Source organism: Erythrolamprus reginae, chromosome 3 (assembly GCF_031021105.1).
Source record: "Erythrolamprus reginae isolate rEryReg1 chromosome 3, rEryReg1.hap1, whole genome shotgun sequence".
NCBI lineage: Eukaryota > Metazoa > Chordata > Lepidosauria > Squamata > Dipsadidae > Erythrolamprus > Erythrolamprus reginae.
Genome location: NC_091952.1, coordinates 36892133 through 36913038, shown reverse-complemented (window position 1 = coordinate 36913038; position 20906 = coordinate 36892133). Strand labels below are relative to the sequence as shown.

The 20906-nt window shown below is 43.2% G+C and overlaps 1 protein-coding gene across 2 annotated transcripts in view; it reads left to right on the top strand.

Moving 5' to 3' along the window:
* Nucleotides 1–18224, top strand: part of MYBL2 (MYB proto-oncogene like 2) — a 29064-nt gene extending 10840 nt beyond the window's left edge. For both annotated transcript variants that reach the window (XM_070744784.1, XM_070744783.1), the window contains exons 8-14: nt 1350–1736; nt 7215–7354; nt 8371–8470; nt 9553–9666; nt 12250–12366; nt 14041–14169; nt 15565–18224. In XM_070744784.1, the coding sequence (XP_070600885.1) occupies nt 1350–1736; nt 7215–7354; nt 8371–8470; nt 9553–9666; nt 12250–12366; nt 14041–14169; nt 15565–15693 (1116 nt within the window). In that variant the 3' untranslated portion in view covers nt 15694–18224. The remainder of the gene's footprint in view (nt 1–1349; nt 1737–7214; nt 7355–8370; nt 8471–9552; nt 9667–12249; nt 12367–14040; nt 14170–15564) is intronic.
* Nucleotides 18225–20906: the final 2682 nt, after the last annotated feature.

Here is a 20906-nt window from a genome sequence, read left to right as displayed (position 1 = left end):
CCTGCCCAGCTGGAGATTCCCTGGCAGCACCAGGTAGAAGCCGGCAATGCAGCACCCTTTTCCAGGAGCTGGGAGTTGGAGTTTGGGGTGGGGAGCGATGAAAGTGCGGAGGCCGGCGCCGCGGCTGCCCCCACCCCCCAGTGCCTCCGTTCCCCTCGCGCCCCTGGCTTCTCGCCGCTGACGCCCGCCCTCCCGCTCGATCTGCCCCTTTCTCCAGCTCCTCCGGCGAGCGCTCGGAGAAAACCTCACAGCGGAGGTCGGAGAAGGTTCTTTGGAACGTCGGGGGTGCGTGCGCGCGCGCCCCCTATCCCCCAGCCAGCCTACCCGGAAAAGCTTTGCCGGCCTCCGCAGAGAAGGAAGAGAGAGAACAAGAGAGAGAAAGAAAGGAAGAGAAAGAGATAGCAAGAGAGACAGAATGAGAGAGAAAGAGAAAGAAAGAAAGAAAGAAAGAGACAGCAAGAGGGGGGAAGGAGGGAGAGAGAAAGAGCAAAAGAGGAAGGAAGAGAGAAAGAAAGAGATAGCAAGAGAGACAGAATGAGAGAGAGAGAGAAAGAGAAAGAAAGAAAGAAAGAGACAGCAAGAGGTGGGAAGGAGGGAGAGAGAAAGAGCAAAAGAGAGGAAGGAAGAGAGAAAGATAGCAAGAGAGACAGAATGAGAGAGAGAAAGAAAGGAAAGAAAGAAAGACAGCAAGAGGGGGGAAGGAGGGAGAGAGAAAGAGCAAAAGAGAGAGGAAGGAAGGGAGAAAGAAAGGGATGGAGAGAGAGAGAAAGAGGGAGGGAGAGAAAGAGGGAGGGAGAGAGAAATAGAGCGAAAGGGAGAAAGAGAGATTTTTTTTGTCCAAACTTTTTTGCTCCCTCCCCCTCAATGTTCCCCAGGATTTTGAAAATGTGAATAATGTGCCGCGGCTCAAAAAAGGTTGGGAAACACTCTAGAGGTCAGAAACGGCTTGTTTCTCAATTTCTGGTGAGCCCAGAAGGCTCATGTTTTGCCCTCCTCAAGCTCCAAAGGCTTTCCTGGAGCCGGGGGTGGGTAAAAAGGCTCTCTCCCATCCCTCCGGAGGCTCTCTGGAAGCCAAAAACACCCTCCCAGAGCCTCTGTGCAAGCCAAAAATCCGCTGGCCGGCACTTTGGAGCTGAGCTAGGGCAACGGCTTGCGTGCCAGCAGATATGGCTCCATGTGACACCGGTGCCATAGGTTCGCCATCACTGATCTAGAGCCTTCCATAAGAGGCTTATAGATTGATTTCGAACCCAAAGCTATTAGCAGAATTTGTTTGCCTCTTCCTGTGTTTGTTATCTGCAGTCTTGTCTTAGACCAGGATCTTATTCTGAACATTCCTATTCTGGCAGGACCCAGATGGCTGGTGTGATCTCTCACAGTTTGACCTACCTGATGATCTGTCTGCAAGTAGCAGCAACAGTCCGGAGAGGCAAGCCCCTATAAAACCTTATTGCTCATCACAGAATGTGACAGAGTATCGTTTAGATGGCCACACCATTTCGGATCTCAGCAAAGGCAGCAAGGGTGAACTCATCCCCATTTCACCTTGCACAGACATGAGCTTTGGCACCCCACCTGCTGTGCTCAAGAGGCAAAAGAAGAGGAAACTGAGTCTCTCGCCAGTTTTAGAGCGTGGCACCAATACAAGCCTTTCCTTCCTTGATACCTGTATGACACCCAAGAGGACTCCGGTTAAAAGCACCCCTGTCAAAACCTTGCCATTCTCCCCATCCCAGGTAGGTTGGTATGAACTGGCAATGAGGTGGACAAAAAAAGGCTAATTGTTGCAAACTCAAACTCAACCCAGACAAGAGGAGTGGCTGTGGGTCCTGCCTCCCAAGGACAATTCCATCTGTCCATCCATTACCCTGGGGGGAGAATCATTGACCCCCTCAGAGAGGGTTCGCAACTTGGGCGTCCTCCTCGATCCACAGCTCACATTAGAGAAACATCTTTCAGCTGTGGCAAGGGGGGCGTTTGCCCAGGGTCGCCTGGTGCACCAGTTGCGGCCCTATTTGGACCGGGACTCATTGCTCACAGTCACTCATGCCCTCATTACCTCGAGGCTCGACTACTGCAATGCTGTCTACATGGGGCTACCTTTGAAAAGTGTTCGGAAACTTCAGATCGTGCAGAATGCAGCTGCGAGAGCAATCATGGGCTTTCCCAAATATGCCCATGTTACACCAACACTCCGCAGTCTGCTTTGGTTGCCGATCAGTTTCCGGTCACAATTCAAAGTGTTGGTTATGACCTATAAAGCCGGACCAGATTATCTCGGGGGCCGTCTTCTGCCGCACGAATCCCAGCGATCAGTTAGGTCCCACAGAGTGGGTATTCTCCGGGTCCCGTCAACTAAACAATGCCGCTTGGCGGGACCCAGGGGAAGAGCCTTCTCTGTGGCGGCCCCGGCCCTCTGGAACCAGCTCCCCCCAGAGATTAGAATTGCCCGCACTCTCCTTGCCTTTCGCAAGCTACTTAAAACCCACCTCTGCCGCCAGGCATGGGGGAATTAAGATTCCTTTCCCCCCTAGGCCTTTACAATTGTTTGTATGTATGTTTGGTTTTTTATATTAAGGGTTTTTTTAATTTGCTTTTAGTATTGGATTATTACTGTATATTGTTTATGATTCCTGTTAGCCGCTCCGAGTTTTCGGAGAGGGGCGGCATATAAATCCAATAAAACTAATAAACTAAAACTAAGGTGCCCTCTTATGTTTAATGATATAATGGTTAATTTTGACAATTGACATCATCCTGTTTTTGGTGGAATGTGTGCTTGTGCACTTATAGGAGTGAAAGGGGTCAGACTTCATTCGAAATCTACTTTGAAGGAGGGAATTCAGACTAATTAAAAGAAATCATCAGTAAATACCATATATACCGTGTTTTTCGAAGTATAAGGTGCGCCATAGTTTTGGAGGAGGAAAATAGGAGAAAAAAAAATCCACCTATCAGGTATTCATCTGGCTCCTTAGTCTTTTCAGATTCAGCACATTATCTCCTGGCTGAAAAAAACTTTTTTCAGGGGGAGTAGCAATGGAAACAAGCCTGCACAGACTTAGGGCTGGAAAAAACATCGGAGCGAGTAGGAATGAAAAAAACCTGCTAGCTGGGTTAGCACCTTATTAGGGCTGAAAAACCTGCAAGCCAGGAAGAGCCAGGAAGATTGTGTGCACCTTGTTAGGGCTGGGAAACCTGCAAGCCAGGAAGAGCCAGGAAGATTGTATGCACCTTATTAGGGCTGGAAAACCTGCAAGCCAGGAAGAGCCAGGAAGATTGTGTGCACCTTGTTAGGGCTGGAAAACCTGCAAGCCAGGAAGAGCCAGGAAGATTGTGTGCACCTCGTTAGGGCTGGAAAAAAATTCAAAAAAGCTACATTTTGAGGATAAGATGCACCCAATTTTCAGCCTCTTTTAGGGTGGTAAAAGATGCATTTATACTCCGAAAAAATACAGTAATTTATACAGACTTAGGCTGTTTGCAAGACAGATTAGGTCATTTTGTCCTATCTGGTTTTTTAATTTGATGAATTCTGCAGAATTGCTGGCTGAAATGACTAATTGACAGAAACTGGCCAAACTGATTGTGAATTTTGGATGTTGTAATTGTAGCACAGGGCTACAAGCTGGGAAAATTCAGCTTGGCATGAGATGAAACTGATACACAAAGCCATTCTGGGTGCTTTTAAATGTTAGAAGTTGGCTTGCTAATATCCTGATAAAATCAGAAATGGATGGCGATCTTCCAAGTTAAGGCATTTTTTCTATACTGTTGGTAGTCCTTGACTGTTGGAAGTTGGGAAGATCAGAAATGTTGATCACAGGAATATGGGGACACTAACAATCTTAAATGTGAGGGCCAGTTGCAAGTAAAAATGTTGTAACTTTGAACAATCATTAAATAGTCATAAGCCAAGAACTACCTGTAGTAAACTCATAATCCAGTACTACCTGTAGTAATCATAGCCTTCTGATCCTTGCTTTAGGGCAGTGCTTCTTTGCTAAGCCCTCCCAGGAAGAAGTAAACATTTTGTGCCCCCCCAATTCTCCGATCTGGGCCCCAGTGGAATTTTAATGTTAATATTTATTATTTTACTACTTACAAGCTGCAAGCAAGCTATTGGCTGGGAAAGGCTGCTCTATCCACTTACCTTACAAACTCAGTGGAGCCTGTTTTCAGTTAGGCAGACATTGGCCACCGTCATTAGGGCCTCTTGACACAGGGCCAGCCCAGCTTAATCAAGCTTATGTTTTCGGGTTGTAGCCTAACCCATAAGCATTGCCTCTGCTGGGCATTCACAGCGAATGTTGTGGAAGGAGGCTTTAGGGTGCCATTCGAAGCTTTTGCCCAGCTGCAGAGACGCTCCTTGTCCAACAGCAGGTTTGCCACGCCGTTCATGGCTGAGAACAATAAGAACCCACGCAGCCGCCCTGCCTGGCCATCATCTCTTCTGGCCTCGGAGCAGCGTGCAACTGGGAAAACACTTCCCGTCCAGGGGAGTCGATTGAGAGGGAGCATGCATGTTCCTTGGGGTCACATGCTCCCCCCTGGCATTGCTCCACACACCCCTATTTGAGAAGCTCTGCTTTTGGGCAATCCTGTTTTGTCCGGCATCATATTTGCTTTGTTTATGCCTAAGTATTCCTCAATTTCAATGACTTAAGGTATGTGGACTACTACAGACCGCTTGTGGGTTGATAAAATACCATAAAATACCATTTGGCCTAATTTGTTCAAGTTCTTCCTCTTGAGTTTTTGTTGACAAAAGATATTGTCCATACAGTATGTGAAATTTGTATGGACTTCATGGAATGTATTATTACCATTCCAATGGTTTAGGCCAGGGTTAGGCAAAGTTGGCTCTTCTATGACTTGTGGACCTCAACTCCCAGAATTCCTGAATCAATCATGCTAGCTCAGGAATTCTGGGAGTTGAGGTCCACATGTCATTAAAGAGCCAACTTTGCCTACCTTTGGTATAGGCCACTGGTCTCAAACTCGCTGCGTCATGTTGCCATCATGTGACATTTAGCAACATTTGCTCCATTCACAGAGCTGGGGTAGGTGTGGCCTGTACATGACGCATCTGGCCCGCGGGCCGCCAGTTTGAAACTCCTGAGTTAGGCCTTTCCTTGAGATGGATTTTGTCCTTCATCTTCAACCTTGTTTTGTGGGTTTTGTTTTCAATTTATGAGTCTAACACTAGCAACGCTGGCCTTTTTTAAGATAGAAAGTACCCTAGGATCTTGCTTCTTACAGATGACTGAACATAGACAAATGCTGTTGGATGTTTGTTGTTTTAAAACTGTTGCCAGGTGCTTCCATACTGACATCCGATGTCATGTTTACTGCCAGTATGGGAGCCCTCCTGCTACTGTATATCAGTTTCTATTAAGATTTGAAAATGCACTCTTTGCAGACCTGATATCAATTAAAAAAAATAGAATTTGGTATTAAAAACTGAAGGGATTTAAATTTAAGATTGGATTACACATATACATTCACCTCTGTTCCCATGTCTCATAGTAAGAGAAATGATTTGTAAAGGTATTTTCTTTCTTATTCATAAGCTGACTTTATTGAGCCCATTCTATTAAATCCAATATTGACTGGCAGAATTTCAGCTAATATTTCCAGGAATTTTTAATATGTTTCTATTGAATTATAGCTTTTTACTTGGCCTAAAGCCAAGAGGAGGGGACAATTCCTTCCTAGAGGATTCTCCCTCTATTTTAAAAAGTTTGACTTATTTGCAATTTTTGAGCCTAACTGGGAAGCAAGGCAATTGCCCTGAGGCAGGGTAAAGGTTAAATAACAGTTCTCCTCTATACCAACTCTTTCAGAAACATATCAATGCATGGAAATAAATCAGACCAGAAATCTAACTTCCTTTCGTGAGCTCTAGAGGTTTCTGTCTGGATTTAAAAAAAAAAAAATATTATAAGGATCCAGTACAGTGATCCCCCGATTATTGCGAGGGTTCCGTTCCAAGACCCCTCGCGATAATCGATTTTTCGGGATGTAGTGGTGCGGAAGTAAAAACACCATCTGCGCATGCGCGCCCCTTTTTCCATGGCCGCACATGCGCAGATGGTGGAGTTTGCGTGTGGGCGGTGGGGAAGACCCGGGGAAGACCCAGGGAAGGTTCCTTCGGCCGCCCAACAGCTGATCTGCTCCGCAGCGCGGCAGCAGCGAGGAGCCGAAGATGGGGTTTCCCCGTTTCAACGGGGAAACCCCATCTTCGGCTCCTCGCTGCTGCCGCGCTGCGGAGCAGATCAGCTGTTGGGCGGCCGAAGGAACCTTCCCTGGGTCTTCCCGCCGCCCAGGCAAAGGGGAAACCCCAAGATCGCTTGCCGCTTGCCCGTTCGCCCGCCCGCCCGGCTGCTTGCTTGCCGCTCAAGAGCAAGAGGGGGAGAGATAGAGAAAGAGAGAAGGAAAGAAAGAGATGAGAGAGGGAGGAAGAGAGTGTGAGAGAGGAAGAAGCAACAGAGAGAAAGAGAGAGAGAAAGAAAGATGAGAAAGGAAGGGAGTGACGTCATCGGGTGGAAAAATCGCGATATAGCGTTTCGCAATGATCGAGATCGCGAAACTCGGGGGATCACTGTATTCCTGCTTTTATTATATTTCTTTGAATAGACTACTCACAGTCAGATGGCTTTATCACTTTAGCACACAGACAAAACACATCTGTCTCTTTGAGCCTGCTGTGTAAAGGCATCCGTAATTACGGCACATGATAGAACCTAAAAAAGAAGATAAAGGGCTTTTTTCCCCTTTTTTTCCTTTCCTCTACTTTTTGGATGCTTTTTATTGAAAACGAGATGAATTTTAAAGTATTTCAGAAGTGACAAGCTGCATATGTGGAACAGAAAATGTTTCTTTATAGCGAGTCAAATCACTGCTCTATACATTTGTGCTTATCTCCATGGTTTCAGAGAAGAGTTGCTAGGGTGAGAGGCTGAGGTTTGAAATTATACATTGTGGGAAAGTATGGTAGAATTTATATCTTGCAGGTATGAGAGTGAGCAGGAGGTTGCAGCGCAGACACGCTGCTCAGTCCTCTGAAGTTCTTGTAAAATGAGGAATTACGTTGGTGTTTTCACTTTTCCTTCGATCCTCTTACCTCGTCTACGCAACATTCATCAAATTACTTTGAGAGATCCCTTCCACCTTTTATGAAAAATAAAATACTGATTTCTTTTACCTTGTAGTTCCTGAATTTATGGACCAAACAAGACACTTTTGATTTGGAGAACCCCTCCTTGACGTCCACACCCGTTTGCAGCCAGAAGGTGATTGTGACAACCCCACTACACAGGGACAAGACCCCACTACTGCAGAAGACCTCTGCGTAAGTCTCCGTTCTCTCTTTCTCTTCCCAAACTGCATCTTCCCAAGAATTCAGGAGATAATAGTGAAAAAAGAAGAGCTTTAAAGTGAAATAATACACATTGGAAATACAGTGGTACCTCTACCTACAATCGCCTCTGCTTACAAACTTTTCTAGATAAGAACCGGGTGTTCAAGATTTTTTTGCCTCTTCTCAAGAACAATTTTCCACTTACAAACCTCCAAATCTGTAACTGTAAAAGGCAGGGAGCAGCCTCCGTGGGACCTCTCTAGGAATCTCCTGGGAGGAAACAGGGCCAGAAAAGATGGGGAGAAGCCTCCGTGGGGCCTATCTAGGAATCTCCTGGGAAGAAACAGGGCCTCCACCCTCCCTGTGGCTTCCCCAATTGCACACATTGTTTGCTTTTACATTGATTCCTATTGGAAAAATTGCTTCTTGTTACAAACTTTTCTACTTGAGAAGCTGGTCACGGAACAAATTAAGTTCGTAAGTAGAGGTACCACTGTATCTTACCACAAAGAGTAATAGCACTTTGGCTTATATACCACTTCATAGCGCTTTTACAGCCCTCTCTAAGCACTTTTACAGAGTCAGCATATTGCCCCCAACAATCTGCATCCCTACTTTGCCCACTTCAGAAGAATGGAATGCGGAGTCAATCTTGAGCCTGGTGAGATTTGAACTGGCAAATTGTAGTCAGCAGAAATATCCTGCAATACTTCAGACAAACCACTGTGCCACCACGGCTTTTAAGATAATTGCTGTGAGATGGGCAGTAAATTAGTAAATACATAAATTGACAGCATTTGTTTCCTTTACAAATCCTTTGGATATAAATGCATTGGGTGACGTGGGCTAGCAGGTTATGTTACATTAGAATTTGCAGTCCTGCTTAAATCAACTCAGGTCAAGGTTCCAAACAGTTAATAGTACTTTCATGGACTGTTTCTTTTGTCTGAATTGAGTCTTGGATTTAAAATGACAGTGCTTTACTCTTCTGTATGTTATGTTTTCAGATTTGTAACTCCTGATCAGAAATACAAGGCAGACAATACACCTCACACACCAACTCCTTTTAAGAATGCTTTAGAGAAGTATGGCCCAATAAGACCTTTGGTATGTATTGAGTCAATTCATGGATTCTTTCTATGTTTGCATCTCATACCCTCACTGGAATAATAATGCCCTAATATGCCTCAGGAAATGGAGTAAAAAAACATCTCTTGTCTAAGGCTAATAAGGAACTGATTGCAGCTCCTGGACTAAATTTGATTCCCATTCACGTTTAGTTATAATTAAAATAATTTAATTATTTAAACCAACCTTGTTCTCAAGGTTGGTTTAAATAAATTCCCCACCCATTATAGAGAATTGGGCTACATGTCGGCAACCAATGCAGTCTGCATTGATTGCCGATCAGTTTCCGGTCACAATTCAAAGTGTTGGTTATGACCTATAAAGTCCATCATGGCATTGGACCAGAATATCTCCGGGACTGCCTTCTGCACGAATCCCAGCGACCAGTTAGGTCCCACAGAGTTGGCCTTCTCCGGGTCCCGTCGACTAAACAATGTCATTTGGCGGGACCCAGGGGAAGAGCCTTCTCTGTGGCGGCCCCGATCCTCTGGAACCAACTCCCCCCAGAGATCAGAATTGCCCCCACCCTCCTCGCCTTTTGCAAGCTCCTTAAAACCCACCTCTGTCGTCAGGCATGGGGGAACTGAGATATGCCCTTCCCCCTAGGCCTATACAATTTATGCATGGTATGTTTGTGTGTATGTTTGGGTTTTTTTTAAATTAGGGTTTTTAAAATTATTTTAAATATTAGATTTGTTATATGTTGTTTCACTATTGTTGTTAGCCGCCCCGAGTCTACGGAGAGGGGCGGCATACAAATCGAATGAATGAATGAATGAATGAATGATCCTCGTGGTTACTTCCACAATTCCATATTTTTGCCCACATGGTGGGCTGCCAGAGTAGGGTATTTGGCTTGAACTAATTATTTGCACAGATATTTTGAAGTTAGGCCGAAGATCAAAATTTGATTGCTTTGGTTTTGAGACGTAATAGTGATTACCATAGATAGGAGATCTTTATATAAATTATTTCAACTTTCCCTCCATCCACCCAACTCTCTCTGCTATTAATCACTTCTTGTTGTCTCCCCACCCCACTTTTTGTCTCCCAAACCATAGCCCCAAACACCTAATCTTGAAGAGGATTTGAAAGAAGTACTCTGGAGTGAGACTGGAATGGGACTGATCGTAGAAGATGACGGGAAGCCAGAGAAACAGAAGAGAAAACAGGGTGTAAGAATCTGATTAAGCATGTCTGCTAAAAGTTATCTTTCCTTTTCCTTGCCCTTGTAACTTTTGAAGTTTACAGAGCTAAATCTTCTCCATACTGATTGGGATGCCACAATGAACTTCTTTCTCAGATAATGCAAATTTTAAAAATACAAGTGTAAATCCCCACACCATTTCATGGTAGAGCATTAATTTTCAATTTCTCTACCTTTGCATGTCGGAATTCTTGTTGCAGAATCTAGCCAGGGTGAAGAGTAGGCTGATGGAATCTTTATTCCTGCTGATGCCCTTTATGGATCATCTGTCTGCGGTCTTTAGGAAGACCACAGGAAGGAGGGTGGAGACAGGGAAGACATTTTTTGAAGAGTAATTTCCAGGGAGGAAAGAACAAACGGGACCGCCTTCTGCCGCACGAATCCCAGCGACCGGTTAGGTCCCACAGAGTTGGCCTTCTCCGGGCCCCGTCGACTAAGCAATGTCCTTTGGCGGGACCCAGGAGAAGAACCTTCTCTGTGACGGCCCCGACCCTCTGGAACCAGCTCCCCCCAGATATCAGAGTTGCCCCTACCCTCCTTGCCTTTCGCAAGCTCCTTAAAACCCACCTCTGTCGTCAGGCATGGGGGAATTGAAATTTCCCTTCCCCCTAGGCTTATAGAATTTATACATGGTATGCTTGGCTTATGAGTGGTTCTTTAAATTGGGTTTTTTTAGATTGTTTTTTAATATTAGATTTGTTTACATTGTCTTTTTATATTGTTGTTACCCGCCCCGAGTCTTCGGAGAGGGGCGGCACACAAATCTAATAAATACAAATACAAATCTAATAAATACAAACTGTTCTGGACTAACTTAGTTTGACTTTTGCATCTAATGGGCTTTTGAAATTGAGGATAACAGGTTATCTATGCATGTTTGAGAAGGGAAACAATTATAGCTCAAGCAATTGAATTCTGCTGACAGATTAGAGCATCATTCATTATGCACAATGTACAGTGAAATAGCAAAAACCTTCCTTTTTACCCCCTCAAAGACTATAAAGTCTATTCTGTAGCAGACTAGATATAGAATGGTGTATGTATTCCTACCTTGTTCCATTGTGTGGTTCTAGTGTTATGATTTATAGTTTTTGCTTATTGAGCCTCTGTTTTTGCATCTGTATTGCCTCTTACATGACTCTTTGACTTTGGGTTAGTCAATCTTAGTTTTTAGATAGAAACATAGAAGACTGACGGCAGAAAAAGACCTCATGGTCCATCTAGTCTGCCCTTATACTATTTCCTGTATTTTATCTCAGGGTGGATATATGTTTATCCCAGGCATGTTTAAATTCAGTTACTGTGGATTTACCAACAATGTCAGCGGGAAGTTTGTTCCAAGCATCTACTACTCTAAGATAAAACTCTTAAATTTAAACTTTTAAATAATTGAAATTTATCTTTCTAGAACTGTGCCAGAATGCATATTTTGTGAGTAAGCTGGTTGTGCTAGTTCTCTCCTAGCTGCATTTCACGTCAAAGTGAGTTGTACTTGGCAAATTACTTTTCCTTCTAAGGCATCATAGGATTCTTAGTCACCTGAAGATGAGCCAAAGGGGAAAATAAAACTATGTTATAATAAAACATAAATCTGTTATGCCCCAAGTGTTTTTGAACTATGTTCTATCTTTTTTTAATCTCTTGTATAGGACTGTGACTTGAAAATCTGGTAGCTCTTGAGAGGTCATTGAATTTTTGGGGACAAAAGAGATTATTGGTTTGGAATTGGCAAAAGGTGTGTGTTATGGTTAGATATTTTAAAGTTAAGATTTCAACAGGGAGTCCAGCAAACCTGCAAAACAGGGAAATCAGGGAATTATCAGGGTAATCAGCGGTTCGGGAAATATGGAATTATCAGGGAATTCGTGAAAAAAAACGGAATAAATCAGGGAAAAAACCCCCAAACTGTATTAAAATGTTTAAAAGTCAGGGAAAAATTATTTTTTTTTTTTTTAAAAAGGGATCGCGCTGCCTGGCAGAGTCAAGCAAAAATGAGCATAACTGTGGCAACAACTTGCTTCCACAGCTACCAATATTTCTTCACGGCTTGGCCGTTTGGTATGACATCATCTACGACCGCGCCTTAACTAGATCACAAGTTACAGGGAAATGTCAGGGAATTTCAAAATGCTTTCCCCCTGGACACCCTGTTCAAGAATTCTAAATTGTAGCAATTAGTCCTCAGCTTAGGGCAGTAACTGAACAAGCCTTGTTAACGTCTGTCCATTTGTAATTTATGCTGGAGCTGGCAGGCTTTGCATTAATCTTCGTGGTTTGCTTGACTTAATATTGTGCTGCTGTGGTGTGCTGTTATTTCTCAGAAAATCTTATTAGCATTGGGTTTTCTTTACCTCCCCTGGGCATTGAAAAGATCTTGGTGACAAGAACGTGCAAATGAAATTAATTCTCCAAAACTTAATTCATGGCCAGGTTGTTTAGGTTTCTGAAATAATTCACTACAAGTCAGATTTAGAATCTGACAAATCCTGGCACCCAGACTTTTTTTTAATCTTGGTTAAAGCCTAATATTCTGATCCCATTGCTTTTTCAGTTGCACAGGAGTCCAATTAAGAAGGTCAGGAAATCCCTTGCTTTGGACGTTATTGATGAAGACTTGAAGTTGACTGTTTCCTCTGCGGCCAACCCTATTTGCTTCAAAAGAACTCAGGTGAGCTATAATCCCGGGGAGAGTAAGTTGATAACTGGTAACCATTTAAAATATTTCTCTGTGTACCTCCTTGCTACAATATTCTTTCGTTGCTATGGGAAAGTTGATATCTCCCCAGTTTTTGTCCTTCCAGAAGGCAATTTCATATGTTCTTACACAATGCAGTACATGTATAGGCATAATTATATGCACACATTTTAAACGCTTCCTGTTTCATAAGACAAATTTAGCTTTAAGAACTCTTAATATTTTCAGTTCTGGGTTTTTGCAAATACTGGCAAAAGACCTCTATTTTACATAAAACCTGGCAATATTTCATGAAGAAGAGCTGTTTCTTTTTTTTAGAAGTTGCCCTTCTTTTAGGTATTTTGAGAATTGATAGTTTTTCATTCTCGTAGCATTTGCTGGTACTTTACCAATATGTTGTACTTCCCTGCAATTTTCAGTACCAGACAAGGTAATGAAACATTTCCTTCTGACAGCAATTTCCGTAAAAGCACTTAAGCATATTAGTGAGAATTGTTAGGTATTGTCTGTCTATGCAAATGAATTACCTTGAAATTGTATTTTTTGAGAAAAGTAAAATGCAACAAACTTCCACTTGATTTTAAAAAAATTACTGTGTATTTGTGCACTGTTAATTCTGATGTAATAATTGATACTTGACTTGTTAATATAATGCTATAAATTAGAAGGCAGCAGTTTATCATTCATCCTGCAAAATAGTTGGCCTCCGTTGAGTTTCAGGGAAGCTGCATTGGGTCCACGCTACTTTTAGCAACCATGTCTCAGCCTGCAGATAATTGGCTCAATTTTATTGCAGATAAAAATATAATAAACACATTCTGGGTAGGGAAAAAAAATGAGGTGGGGGATTGCAGACTCAAAAGTTAGAGTAGGAAAATGTTAATGGTATTGAAGAAAAATGTATGCAGAACTTCATTAAAATAGCAAAATGCTCCAGTTTTGATCAAAAACTTCCTTGGAGCACAAGAATTCAATTCATTACTTTTAATAAGGCAGTAGATTCCTTAGTAGATGTTATTTTTCTAGAATTTCCGTTTTGGAGGGAAGGTTGTGGAGAAAGTGATATGACAGTAATAGAAGTCCCTGGGGGAAGTAGAATGTCTAGGTCCGTGATGGCGAACCTATGGCATGTGTGCCACGGGTGGCATGTAGAGCCATATGGGAGGGCATGTGAGACTTTTCCCAAGTTTCAGCTCCAGCAGCTATGTTATGAAATTTCTTATTCTTGGAGATAAGGTAATCCTTACAGTTGCCAAGTGTGAAAAATGATCAAAACCCCCCCTTTTTTTGTAATACCATTGTAATTTTGAATGGTCACTAAATGAATGGTTGTATATCCAGGACTATCTGCTGATTAATTATTACTTTGAATTTAGCAAAGTGTTACAAATAAAGCCTTTTTCCTGTTTGGAAACCCGATACCATGCTTGAAAGATCAGAGCATTTCCTGATTACATTAAATGCATGTTTTGCTTGCTTTATAATCTTAGCCAGTTTCTCTTCAAATCATATAAAATAAAAACATGAACTCACCTACTGGATGTGCTGTTCTAAATTGGAATGGTTTGGAAAGAAATCAGTAAGTATGTTTCATGGCAACTGTTGCTTTTCTCACTGGTTGACTGATACATGAATTTTCTTTTGCAGTCCCTAAACTCTTCCTTGTCAAGCAGCAAGAATGACAACAGTTTACTCAACAGAGGATTTGTGCACATAAAGACTGAGAAGGTGACATCTTCCAAAAGAAGCCAAAGTAAATTCAGGGTGCCAGCTCTGGTAAGTGTAGGTGGTTATGGACATTTGCTAGATGCCACAATCTTAGGGATTTGAAAAATGGGATGCTAAAATCTCTACTGGCCTTCTAGCAACGTACATGATTACAAGATCCATCTCTAAATTTATGAATCAAGAGTGAAAAGTCACCTTTCAGTCAAAGTTTAACGTATCTCCTGAGTTCTTGCATAGACATACCTGAAGTTTTCTGCACCACAACGTGAAAGCAGTTTGTCAATGTGTTTCAACTTACTTTTGTACTTTGAAACTGATTATAAAGTTTGGTCAGCCATTATTTTTTAAGTAATTCAGTTACACTGCCTTGACAATATAATAGGTCCATGGCAAAAATTCTGCCTCCCTGTTTAATGATTTCAAGTCTGTCAATTACAAATGCATTTGCTTTGTTTTTATTCGTTTCTTTCTTTCTACGCCACTGCACATTTCACAAGCTTCATTCTCCTGCCATTTGGATGTGTGCTCTGATTTGATCGCATGATAACAATCTATTAAAAATGGAAATATTCCAAAGATTCCACAAGTGGCTTCTGTAGCAAAACTAACCACTTTATTGTTTAAACAGGCACTTACCTTCCCTTTATTTGCTATTATTGGCTTTAGAAATAAGGCTACGGGTAGTTTTCATGTTACAACACCAATTGAGCCCAAAAATTGTGATTGCTAAGTAAAACATTTGTTAAGTGAATCACTGCAGTTGTTAAATCAGTAACACCGTTGTTAAGTGAATCTGGTTTCCCCATTGGCTTTGCTTGTCAGGAGGTCACAAAAGGTAATTGGACGACCCCGGGAGATTGTAACCGTCATATATGTGAATCAGTGGTCGAGATCTGAATAGAAATCATATGACCATGGGGATGCTGCAACGGTCCTAAGTGTAAAAAATGGTCATGAGTCACTTTTTCAGTGCTGTTGTTAAGAACTTCCTGTAAGTTGAAATAACATCATTTTGGGACATTTTGTAAGCTCCTTAAAACCCACCTCTGCCGTCAGACATGGAGGAACTGAGATATTCTTTCCCCCTAGGCCCTTACAATTTATGCATTGTTTGTTTGTTTGTATGTATGTTTGGTTTTACAAATAAGGGTTTTTTAGCTGTTTTAGTATTGGATTTACATGCTGTTTTGTATTACTGTTATTAGCCACCCCGAGTCTACGGAGAGGGGCGGCATACAAATCCAATAAATAATAATAATAATTTATAAATTCTTGTAACTTTGGTCCACTTAATTGCCAACTTGATAATCTGGAATTGGTTGGAATCTCATACCACATTGAATTAAGGTCCTCCCCCCCCCCAAAAAAAATCTGTATTCATATATATTTCTCAATGATTTAGATGCATGTACAATGGATGCTTTTGTATTCTTTATTTTGTAGATGTCCAGTGCTTGGAAAACGGTGGCTTGTGGTGGTTCCAAGGATCAGCTGATCATGCAAGATAAAGCTCGTCAAGTCCTGGGTGTTTTGAAACAGAATCACACGTCTCGGACATTGATCCTGTCTTGAAGAACCCACTACATAATAATATGTAGTTCTGCTTCTTTTTTTTTTGAATATATGGAAGTGGGAGAAGAGAAAATAATGGATTTTTTTCAGCACAACTTCTCTTTCTGACCTCTGAGATTTGTATTGTGCTGAACTTCTGAATCTAAGTGGGACGTAGAAAATTTGAACCTAGCAGGATGCCAAGAAAGTGGCAGCTCTAAGTGCAAAGAAATATCAGTTCTTTTTTGTACCTCCCAGGCCATTTGCATAAGTGGAAAAAGATATTGTTTTGTCCTTGATTTCAGTTGATCTACAAGAGGGTTCTATGCACTGATGAGACAAACCTGGATGTCTGGATCAGGTTAGTTTCCACCAAATCTGTTCAGCTTTTTGCGGAACAATGGCTAAAAAGGAAGACTACATATTATCAGGTGGAAGTATCTGTGGACACCGGACTGAACCCAGAAGATGATCTGATATACTATGAAACATTGAAACCACTTCCTCGGAGCATTATTGACTACAAAACTAATGCAATCACTGCCTTTATCTTTTGTCAACATCTTGCTTCTGATGGAAATCCAGGATTACTTAAAAAGCAAGCCATAACTACAAACCTAGTTTGTGTAATATCTCCAGTGTCCAGCAGAGGGCACTGATGTCAACATATTGCTCTAGCTCAGCCTAATATAAATCCATCTAAAGAACAAGCCAGCTATCTGAAAGAAACAGTCTATGTACTGGGTGCACATTCTTCTAGGAGACTTTGGGAACACTTATATATAAACCTAAAGGCATGGGACATATTGCACAAGAAAAGCTACAGTTGGTGTAAATTTGTTTCTGACAATGTCTGAAAGCCACATATATAATTTTGCTGTAGAAGAAGACATTGGTGTAAACGTGCAAACGAAAAGGGTCTCTTATTGTTGACGTGAACAGTAAAAGAGGCAGAGCAGTGGTTGGGATAAGTTGTGCCTTGTTTGGAGCTTGTGATATTCATCTGAAATATATCATGGTGATTTGAGAGATCCTGCCAAATCAAATCATATTTGTTAACTGCATCAGCTTCTGGGTGCCTGAACCTAATTGTAAACCTGTGTTATTAGGGCAAAGGGTTATGTTGCTGTGCTATAGGTTGATGTCCATGGTGCAATAGATAGATAAATAGACTGTTGTATATCCACATCTCTATTATCAGGAGCAGATGCGTAGGCTTGCCTTTGCAAAATGTTTAATATGAACCTCAATCAGTATGAAAGCCTTTCTCAGAAGTACTTGAATATATTAAATATGCATTTGCATTTAAATGTCAGTCACCCTATACCAGTGATGGCGAACCTTTTTTTCCTCGGGTGTCAAAAGAGCGTGCATATGCACTATCGCACATGAGCAAGTGCTCACACCCATAATTCAATGCTTAGGGAGAGCGAAAACAGCTTACCTGTCCCCTGGAGGCCTGCTGGAGGCTGGGAATGGCCTGTTTCCAACTTCTGGTGGGTTCAGTAGGCTCATGTTTCATCCTTCCCTGGCTCTAAAGGATACCCTGGAGACAAAGGTGATAAAAACGTCCTTCCCCATCCCCCACGGAGGCGCTCTGGAAGCCAAAAACGCCCTCCCAGAGCCTCTGCATGCCAAAAACCAACTGGCTGGCACACACATGCACATTGGAGCTGAGCTAGGGCAATGGCCCGCGTGCCAGCAGATATGGCTCCGCATGCCACCTGTGGCACCCATGCCATAGGTTCGCCATCACTGCCTTATACACATCTCTGAAATCTGTAAATCAATAACTTACTTGAAAGTCTGAATTGCCAAGACTTTTTGTAAGGCAGGAAAGAAAGTACGGAAAGAGAAGTCAACGACATTAGCATGAGGTTAAACCACTGAGAATATGGGAGATTCTCTAAACTGATATTGATTGTATGAAAAATAGATGTTCCGGGGAAGGAAAGTCAATTAACTTCATTTTTGAAAATAGGAATTTCATTAGTTTAAAATCAAAACGTTTTCTCGCTTCTGTGAGATGCAGAAACTTTAGTAGATAGAAATAAGAAAAGCCACAAGGCAAGGATGTCAAACTGGTGTCCTGCAAGCCGGATGTGTCACGTGCAGGCCACACCCAACCCAGCGCCATGAATGGAAAAAAAAAATAGTAAAAACATCATGTGACGGCAACAAAATGTCGCAAGTTTCACACCTGTGCCACAAGGCTTCTCTTCTGAGTAGCAAAGCTGGTGATCATCTTGAATGGTGAAATTATATCAATCATGCCTGATAAGTTCTTGAAAATTCAACCTTGCAGCTGTTTTTACGTCTTCAAGAGGCCTAGTTAAAGTATTACTTTATTTCTTTTAGTTTCCCCTCAGAACCAGCAGTATCTATCTTGATTTCTTTCATTATTTATACCATTTAATCCACACTGCTATGATTACTGTTGAGCAAGTCTTTATCTCTGTACATAACCTACCTCACAGGGCTGTTGTGAGGCAAGCTGTATAGCTCTGAAGGAATGGAAAAGATACAAATAAAACAAGACCAACAATTAGAAATACTTCTGTCTATTTAAGATGCAAATGACAGGATGTGGATAACTGGAAAGGTTTTTTTTTTTTTTGGGCTGAGTATTAGCATTTCTGCAGACTTCTTACCATGATGAGATGGCCTTTCAAATATGCTGAGCTTCAATTAACACATTCCCCCCTCCCCAGCCAGTTGATTATTAAATACATTAATTGGCAACAATGCATTTGAAGTCCAGCATATTGGAAAGCTGGGTGCCCTCACTGCAATATTTCAGAATTGGGGTGGGGGCCGTTTGGACCAGAGCTGTCTAATTAAAAGATTAGAAGAGGAACATTAAATGCTATTGCTAATTCTGCAAATCTGATTCCGCCAACATATTCTGCTGTATGAGCTTATTGCTTATAAAGGAAGACTTGATGATGAGCAAATTTCAAGGGGATTGAGCAGAGAGCCTGGCTAATAACAAAAACAATTAACTTTTAATGGGAATATTTCTTCCTGCAGTCTGCCAAACTTTTGTTTTCCCTGAGCTTATACCTGTAGAACAGGTTACCTTTTAGTGAATGTTGAGCAGGAGAGGGTATGCTAGGGGAATTTAAGCCATAAATGTGGTGGACTACTAGTGAGAACTTTAAGGAAAAGGCAAACAAGGATGTGAAAGCATTAACAGGGATCACTGCAAAAGAGGATGAGCTACTTTATGTTTTCAGATAAACTATTGGGCTGGAGCAGTGTTTATCAAATAGTGGGGCAGGCCCCCCGGGGGGGCGCAGAGTGATGCCAGGGGGGAGTGTGACCCCAGGGAACATGCTTTTTTTGGTGCAGGGAGTAGGGTTTTTTCGCACTGAACAATAGCACACAGCACAGAATAGGAGATTTATTTTATTTATTTATTTATTATTTAGATTTGTATGCCGCCCCTCTCCGAAGACTCGGGGCGGCTCACAACAGAATAGAACAAATCATAAATAATCAGAAAACTTTAAAATTTATACAAGCTTTAAAAGAACCCCATAAACTAACAGACGCACACACAAACATACCATGCATAAATTAAACATGCCCGGGGGAGGTGTTTCAGTTCCCCCATGCCTGACGGCAGAGGTGGGTTTTAAGGAGTTTACGGAAGGCAGGGAGAGTAGGGGCAGTTCTAATCTCTGGGGGGAGTTGGTTCCAGAGAGTCGGTGCCGCCACAGAGAAGGCTCTTCCCCTGGGGCCCGCCAACCGACATTGTTTAGTTGACGGGACCCGGAGAAGGCCAACTCTATGGGACCTAATTGGTCGCTGGGATTCGTGCGGCAGTAGGCAGTCTCGGAAATATTCTGGTCCAGTGCCATGAAGAGCTTTAAAGGTCATAACCAACACTTTGAATTGTGACCAGAAATTGATCGGCAGCCAATGCAGACTGCGGAGTGATGGTGAAACATGGGCATACCTGGGTAAGCCCATGACTGCTCTCGCAGCTGCATTCTGCACGATCTGAAGTTTCCGAACACTTTTCAAAGGTAGCCCCATGTAGAGAGCATTACAGTAGTCGAACCTCGAGGTGATGAGGGCATGAGTGACTGTGAGCAATGAGTCCCGGTCCAGATAGGGCCGCAGCTGGTGCACCAGGCGAACCTGGGCAAACGCCCCCCTCGCCACAGCTGAGAGATGGTTTTCTAATGTGAGCTGTGGATCGAGGAGGACGCCCAAGTTGCGGACCCTCTCTGAGGGGGTCAATAATTCCCCGCCCAGGGTGATGGACGGACAGATGGGATTGTCCTTGGGAGGCAGAACCCACAGCCACTCCGTCTTATCCGGGTTGAGTTTGAGTCTGTTGACACCCATCCAGGCCCCAACAGCCTCCAGGCACCGGCACATCACTTCCACCGCTTCGTTGACTGGGCATGGGGTGGAGATGTAAAGCTGGGTATCATCGGCATATTGATGATACCTCACCCCATGTCCTTGGATGATCTCACCCAGCGGTTTCATGTAGATGTTAAATAGCAAGGGGGAGAGGACCGACCCCTGAGGCACCCCACAAGGGAGAGACCTCGGAGCCGACCTCTGACCCCCCACTAACACCGACTGCGACCGGCCAGAGAGGTAGGAGGAGAACCACTGGAGCACAGTGCCTCCCACCCCCAGCCCCTCCAACCGGTGCAGAAGGATACCATGGTCGATGGTATCGAAAGCCGCTGAGAGATCGAGGAGCACCAGGACAGAGGATAAACCCCTGTCCCGGGCCCGCCAGAGATCATCCATCAACGCGACCAAAGCGGTTTCCGTGCTGTAACCGGGCCTGAAACCCGACTGCTGGGGACCTAGATAATCAGCTTCTTCCAAGGACCGCTGGAGCTGGAGTGCCACCACCTTCTCGACAACCTTCCCCATAAAGGGAAGGTTGGAGACTGGACGATAGTTGTTAAGTACGGCTGGGTCCAGGGAGGGCTTCTTGAGGAGGGGGCGCACAAGCGCTTCTTTATAGAGTGATGGAAAAACTCCCCTCCCCAAGGAAGCGTTGGTAATCTCCTGGGCCCAGCTCCGTGTCACCTCCCTGCTGGCCGAGACCAACCAGGAGGGACACGGATCCAGTAAGCAGGTGGCGGAACTCACAGCTCCAATGGCCTTGTCCACTTCATCAGGTGTCACCAGATCAAACTCTTCCCAGACAGGTGGACAAGTACGTGCCCCAGTCACCTCGACTGACTCGTTGTCAGTCG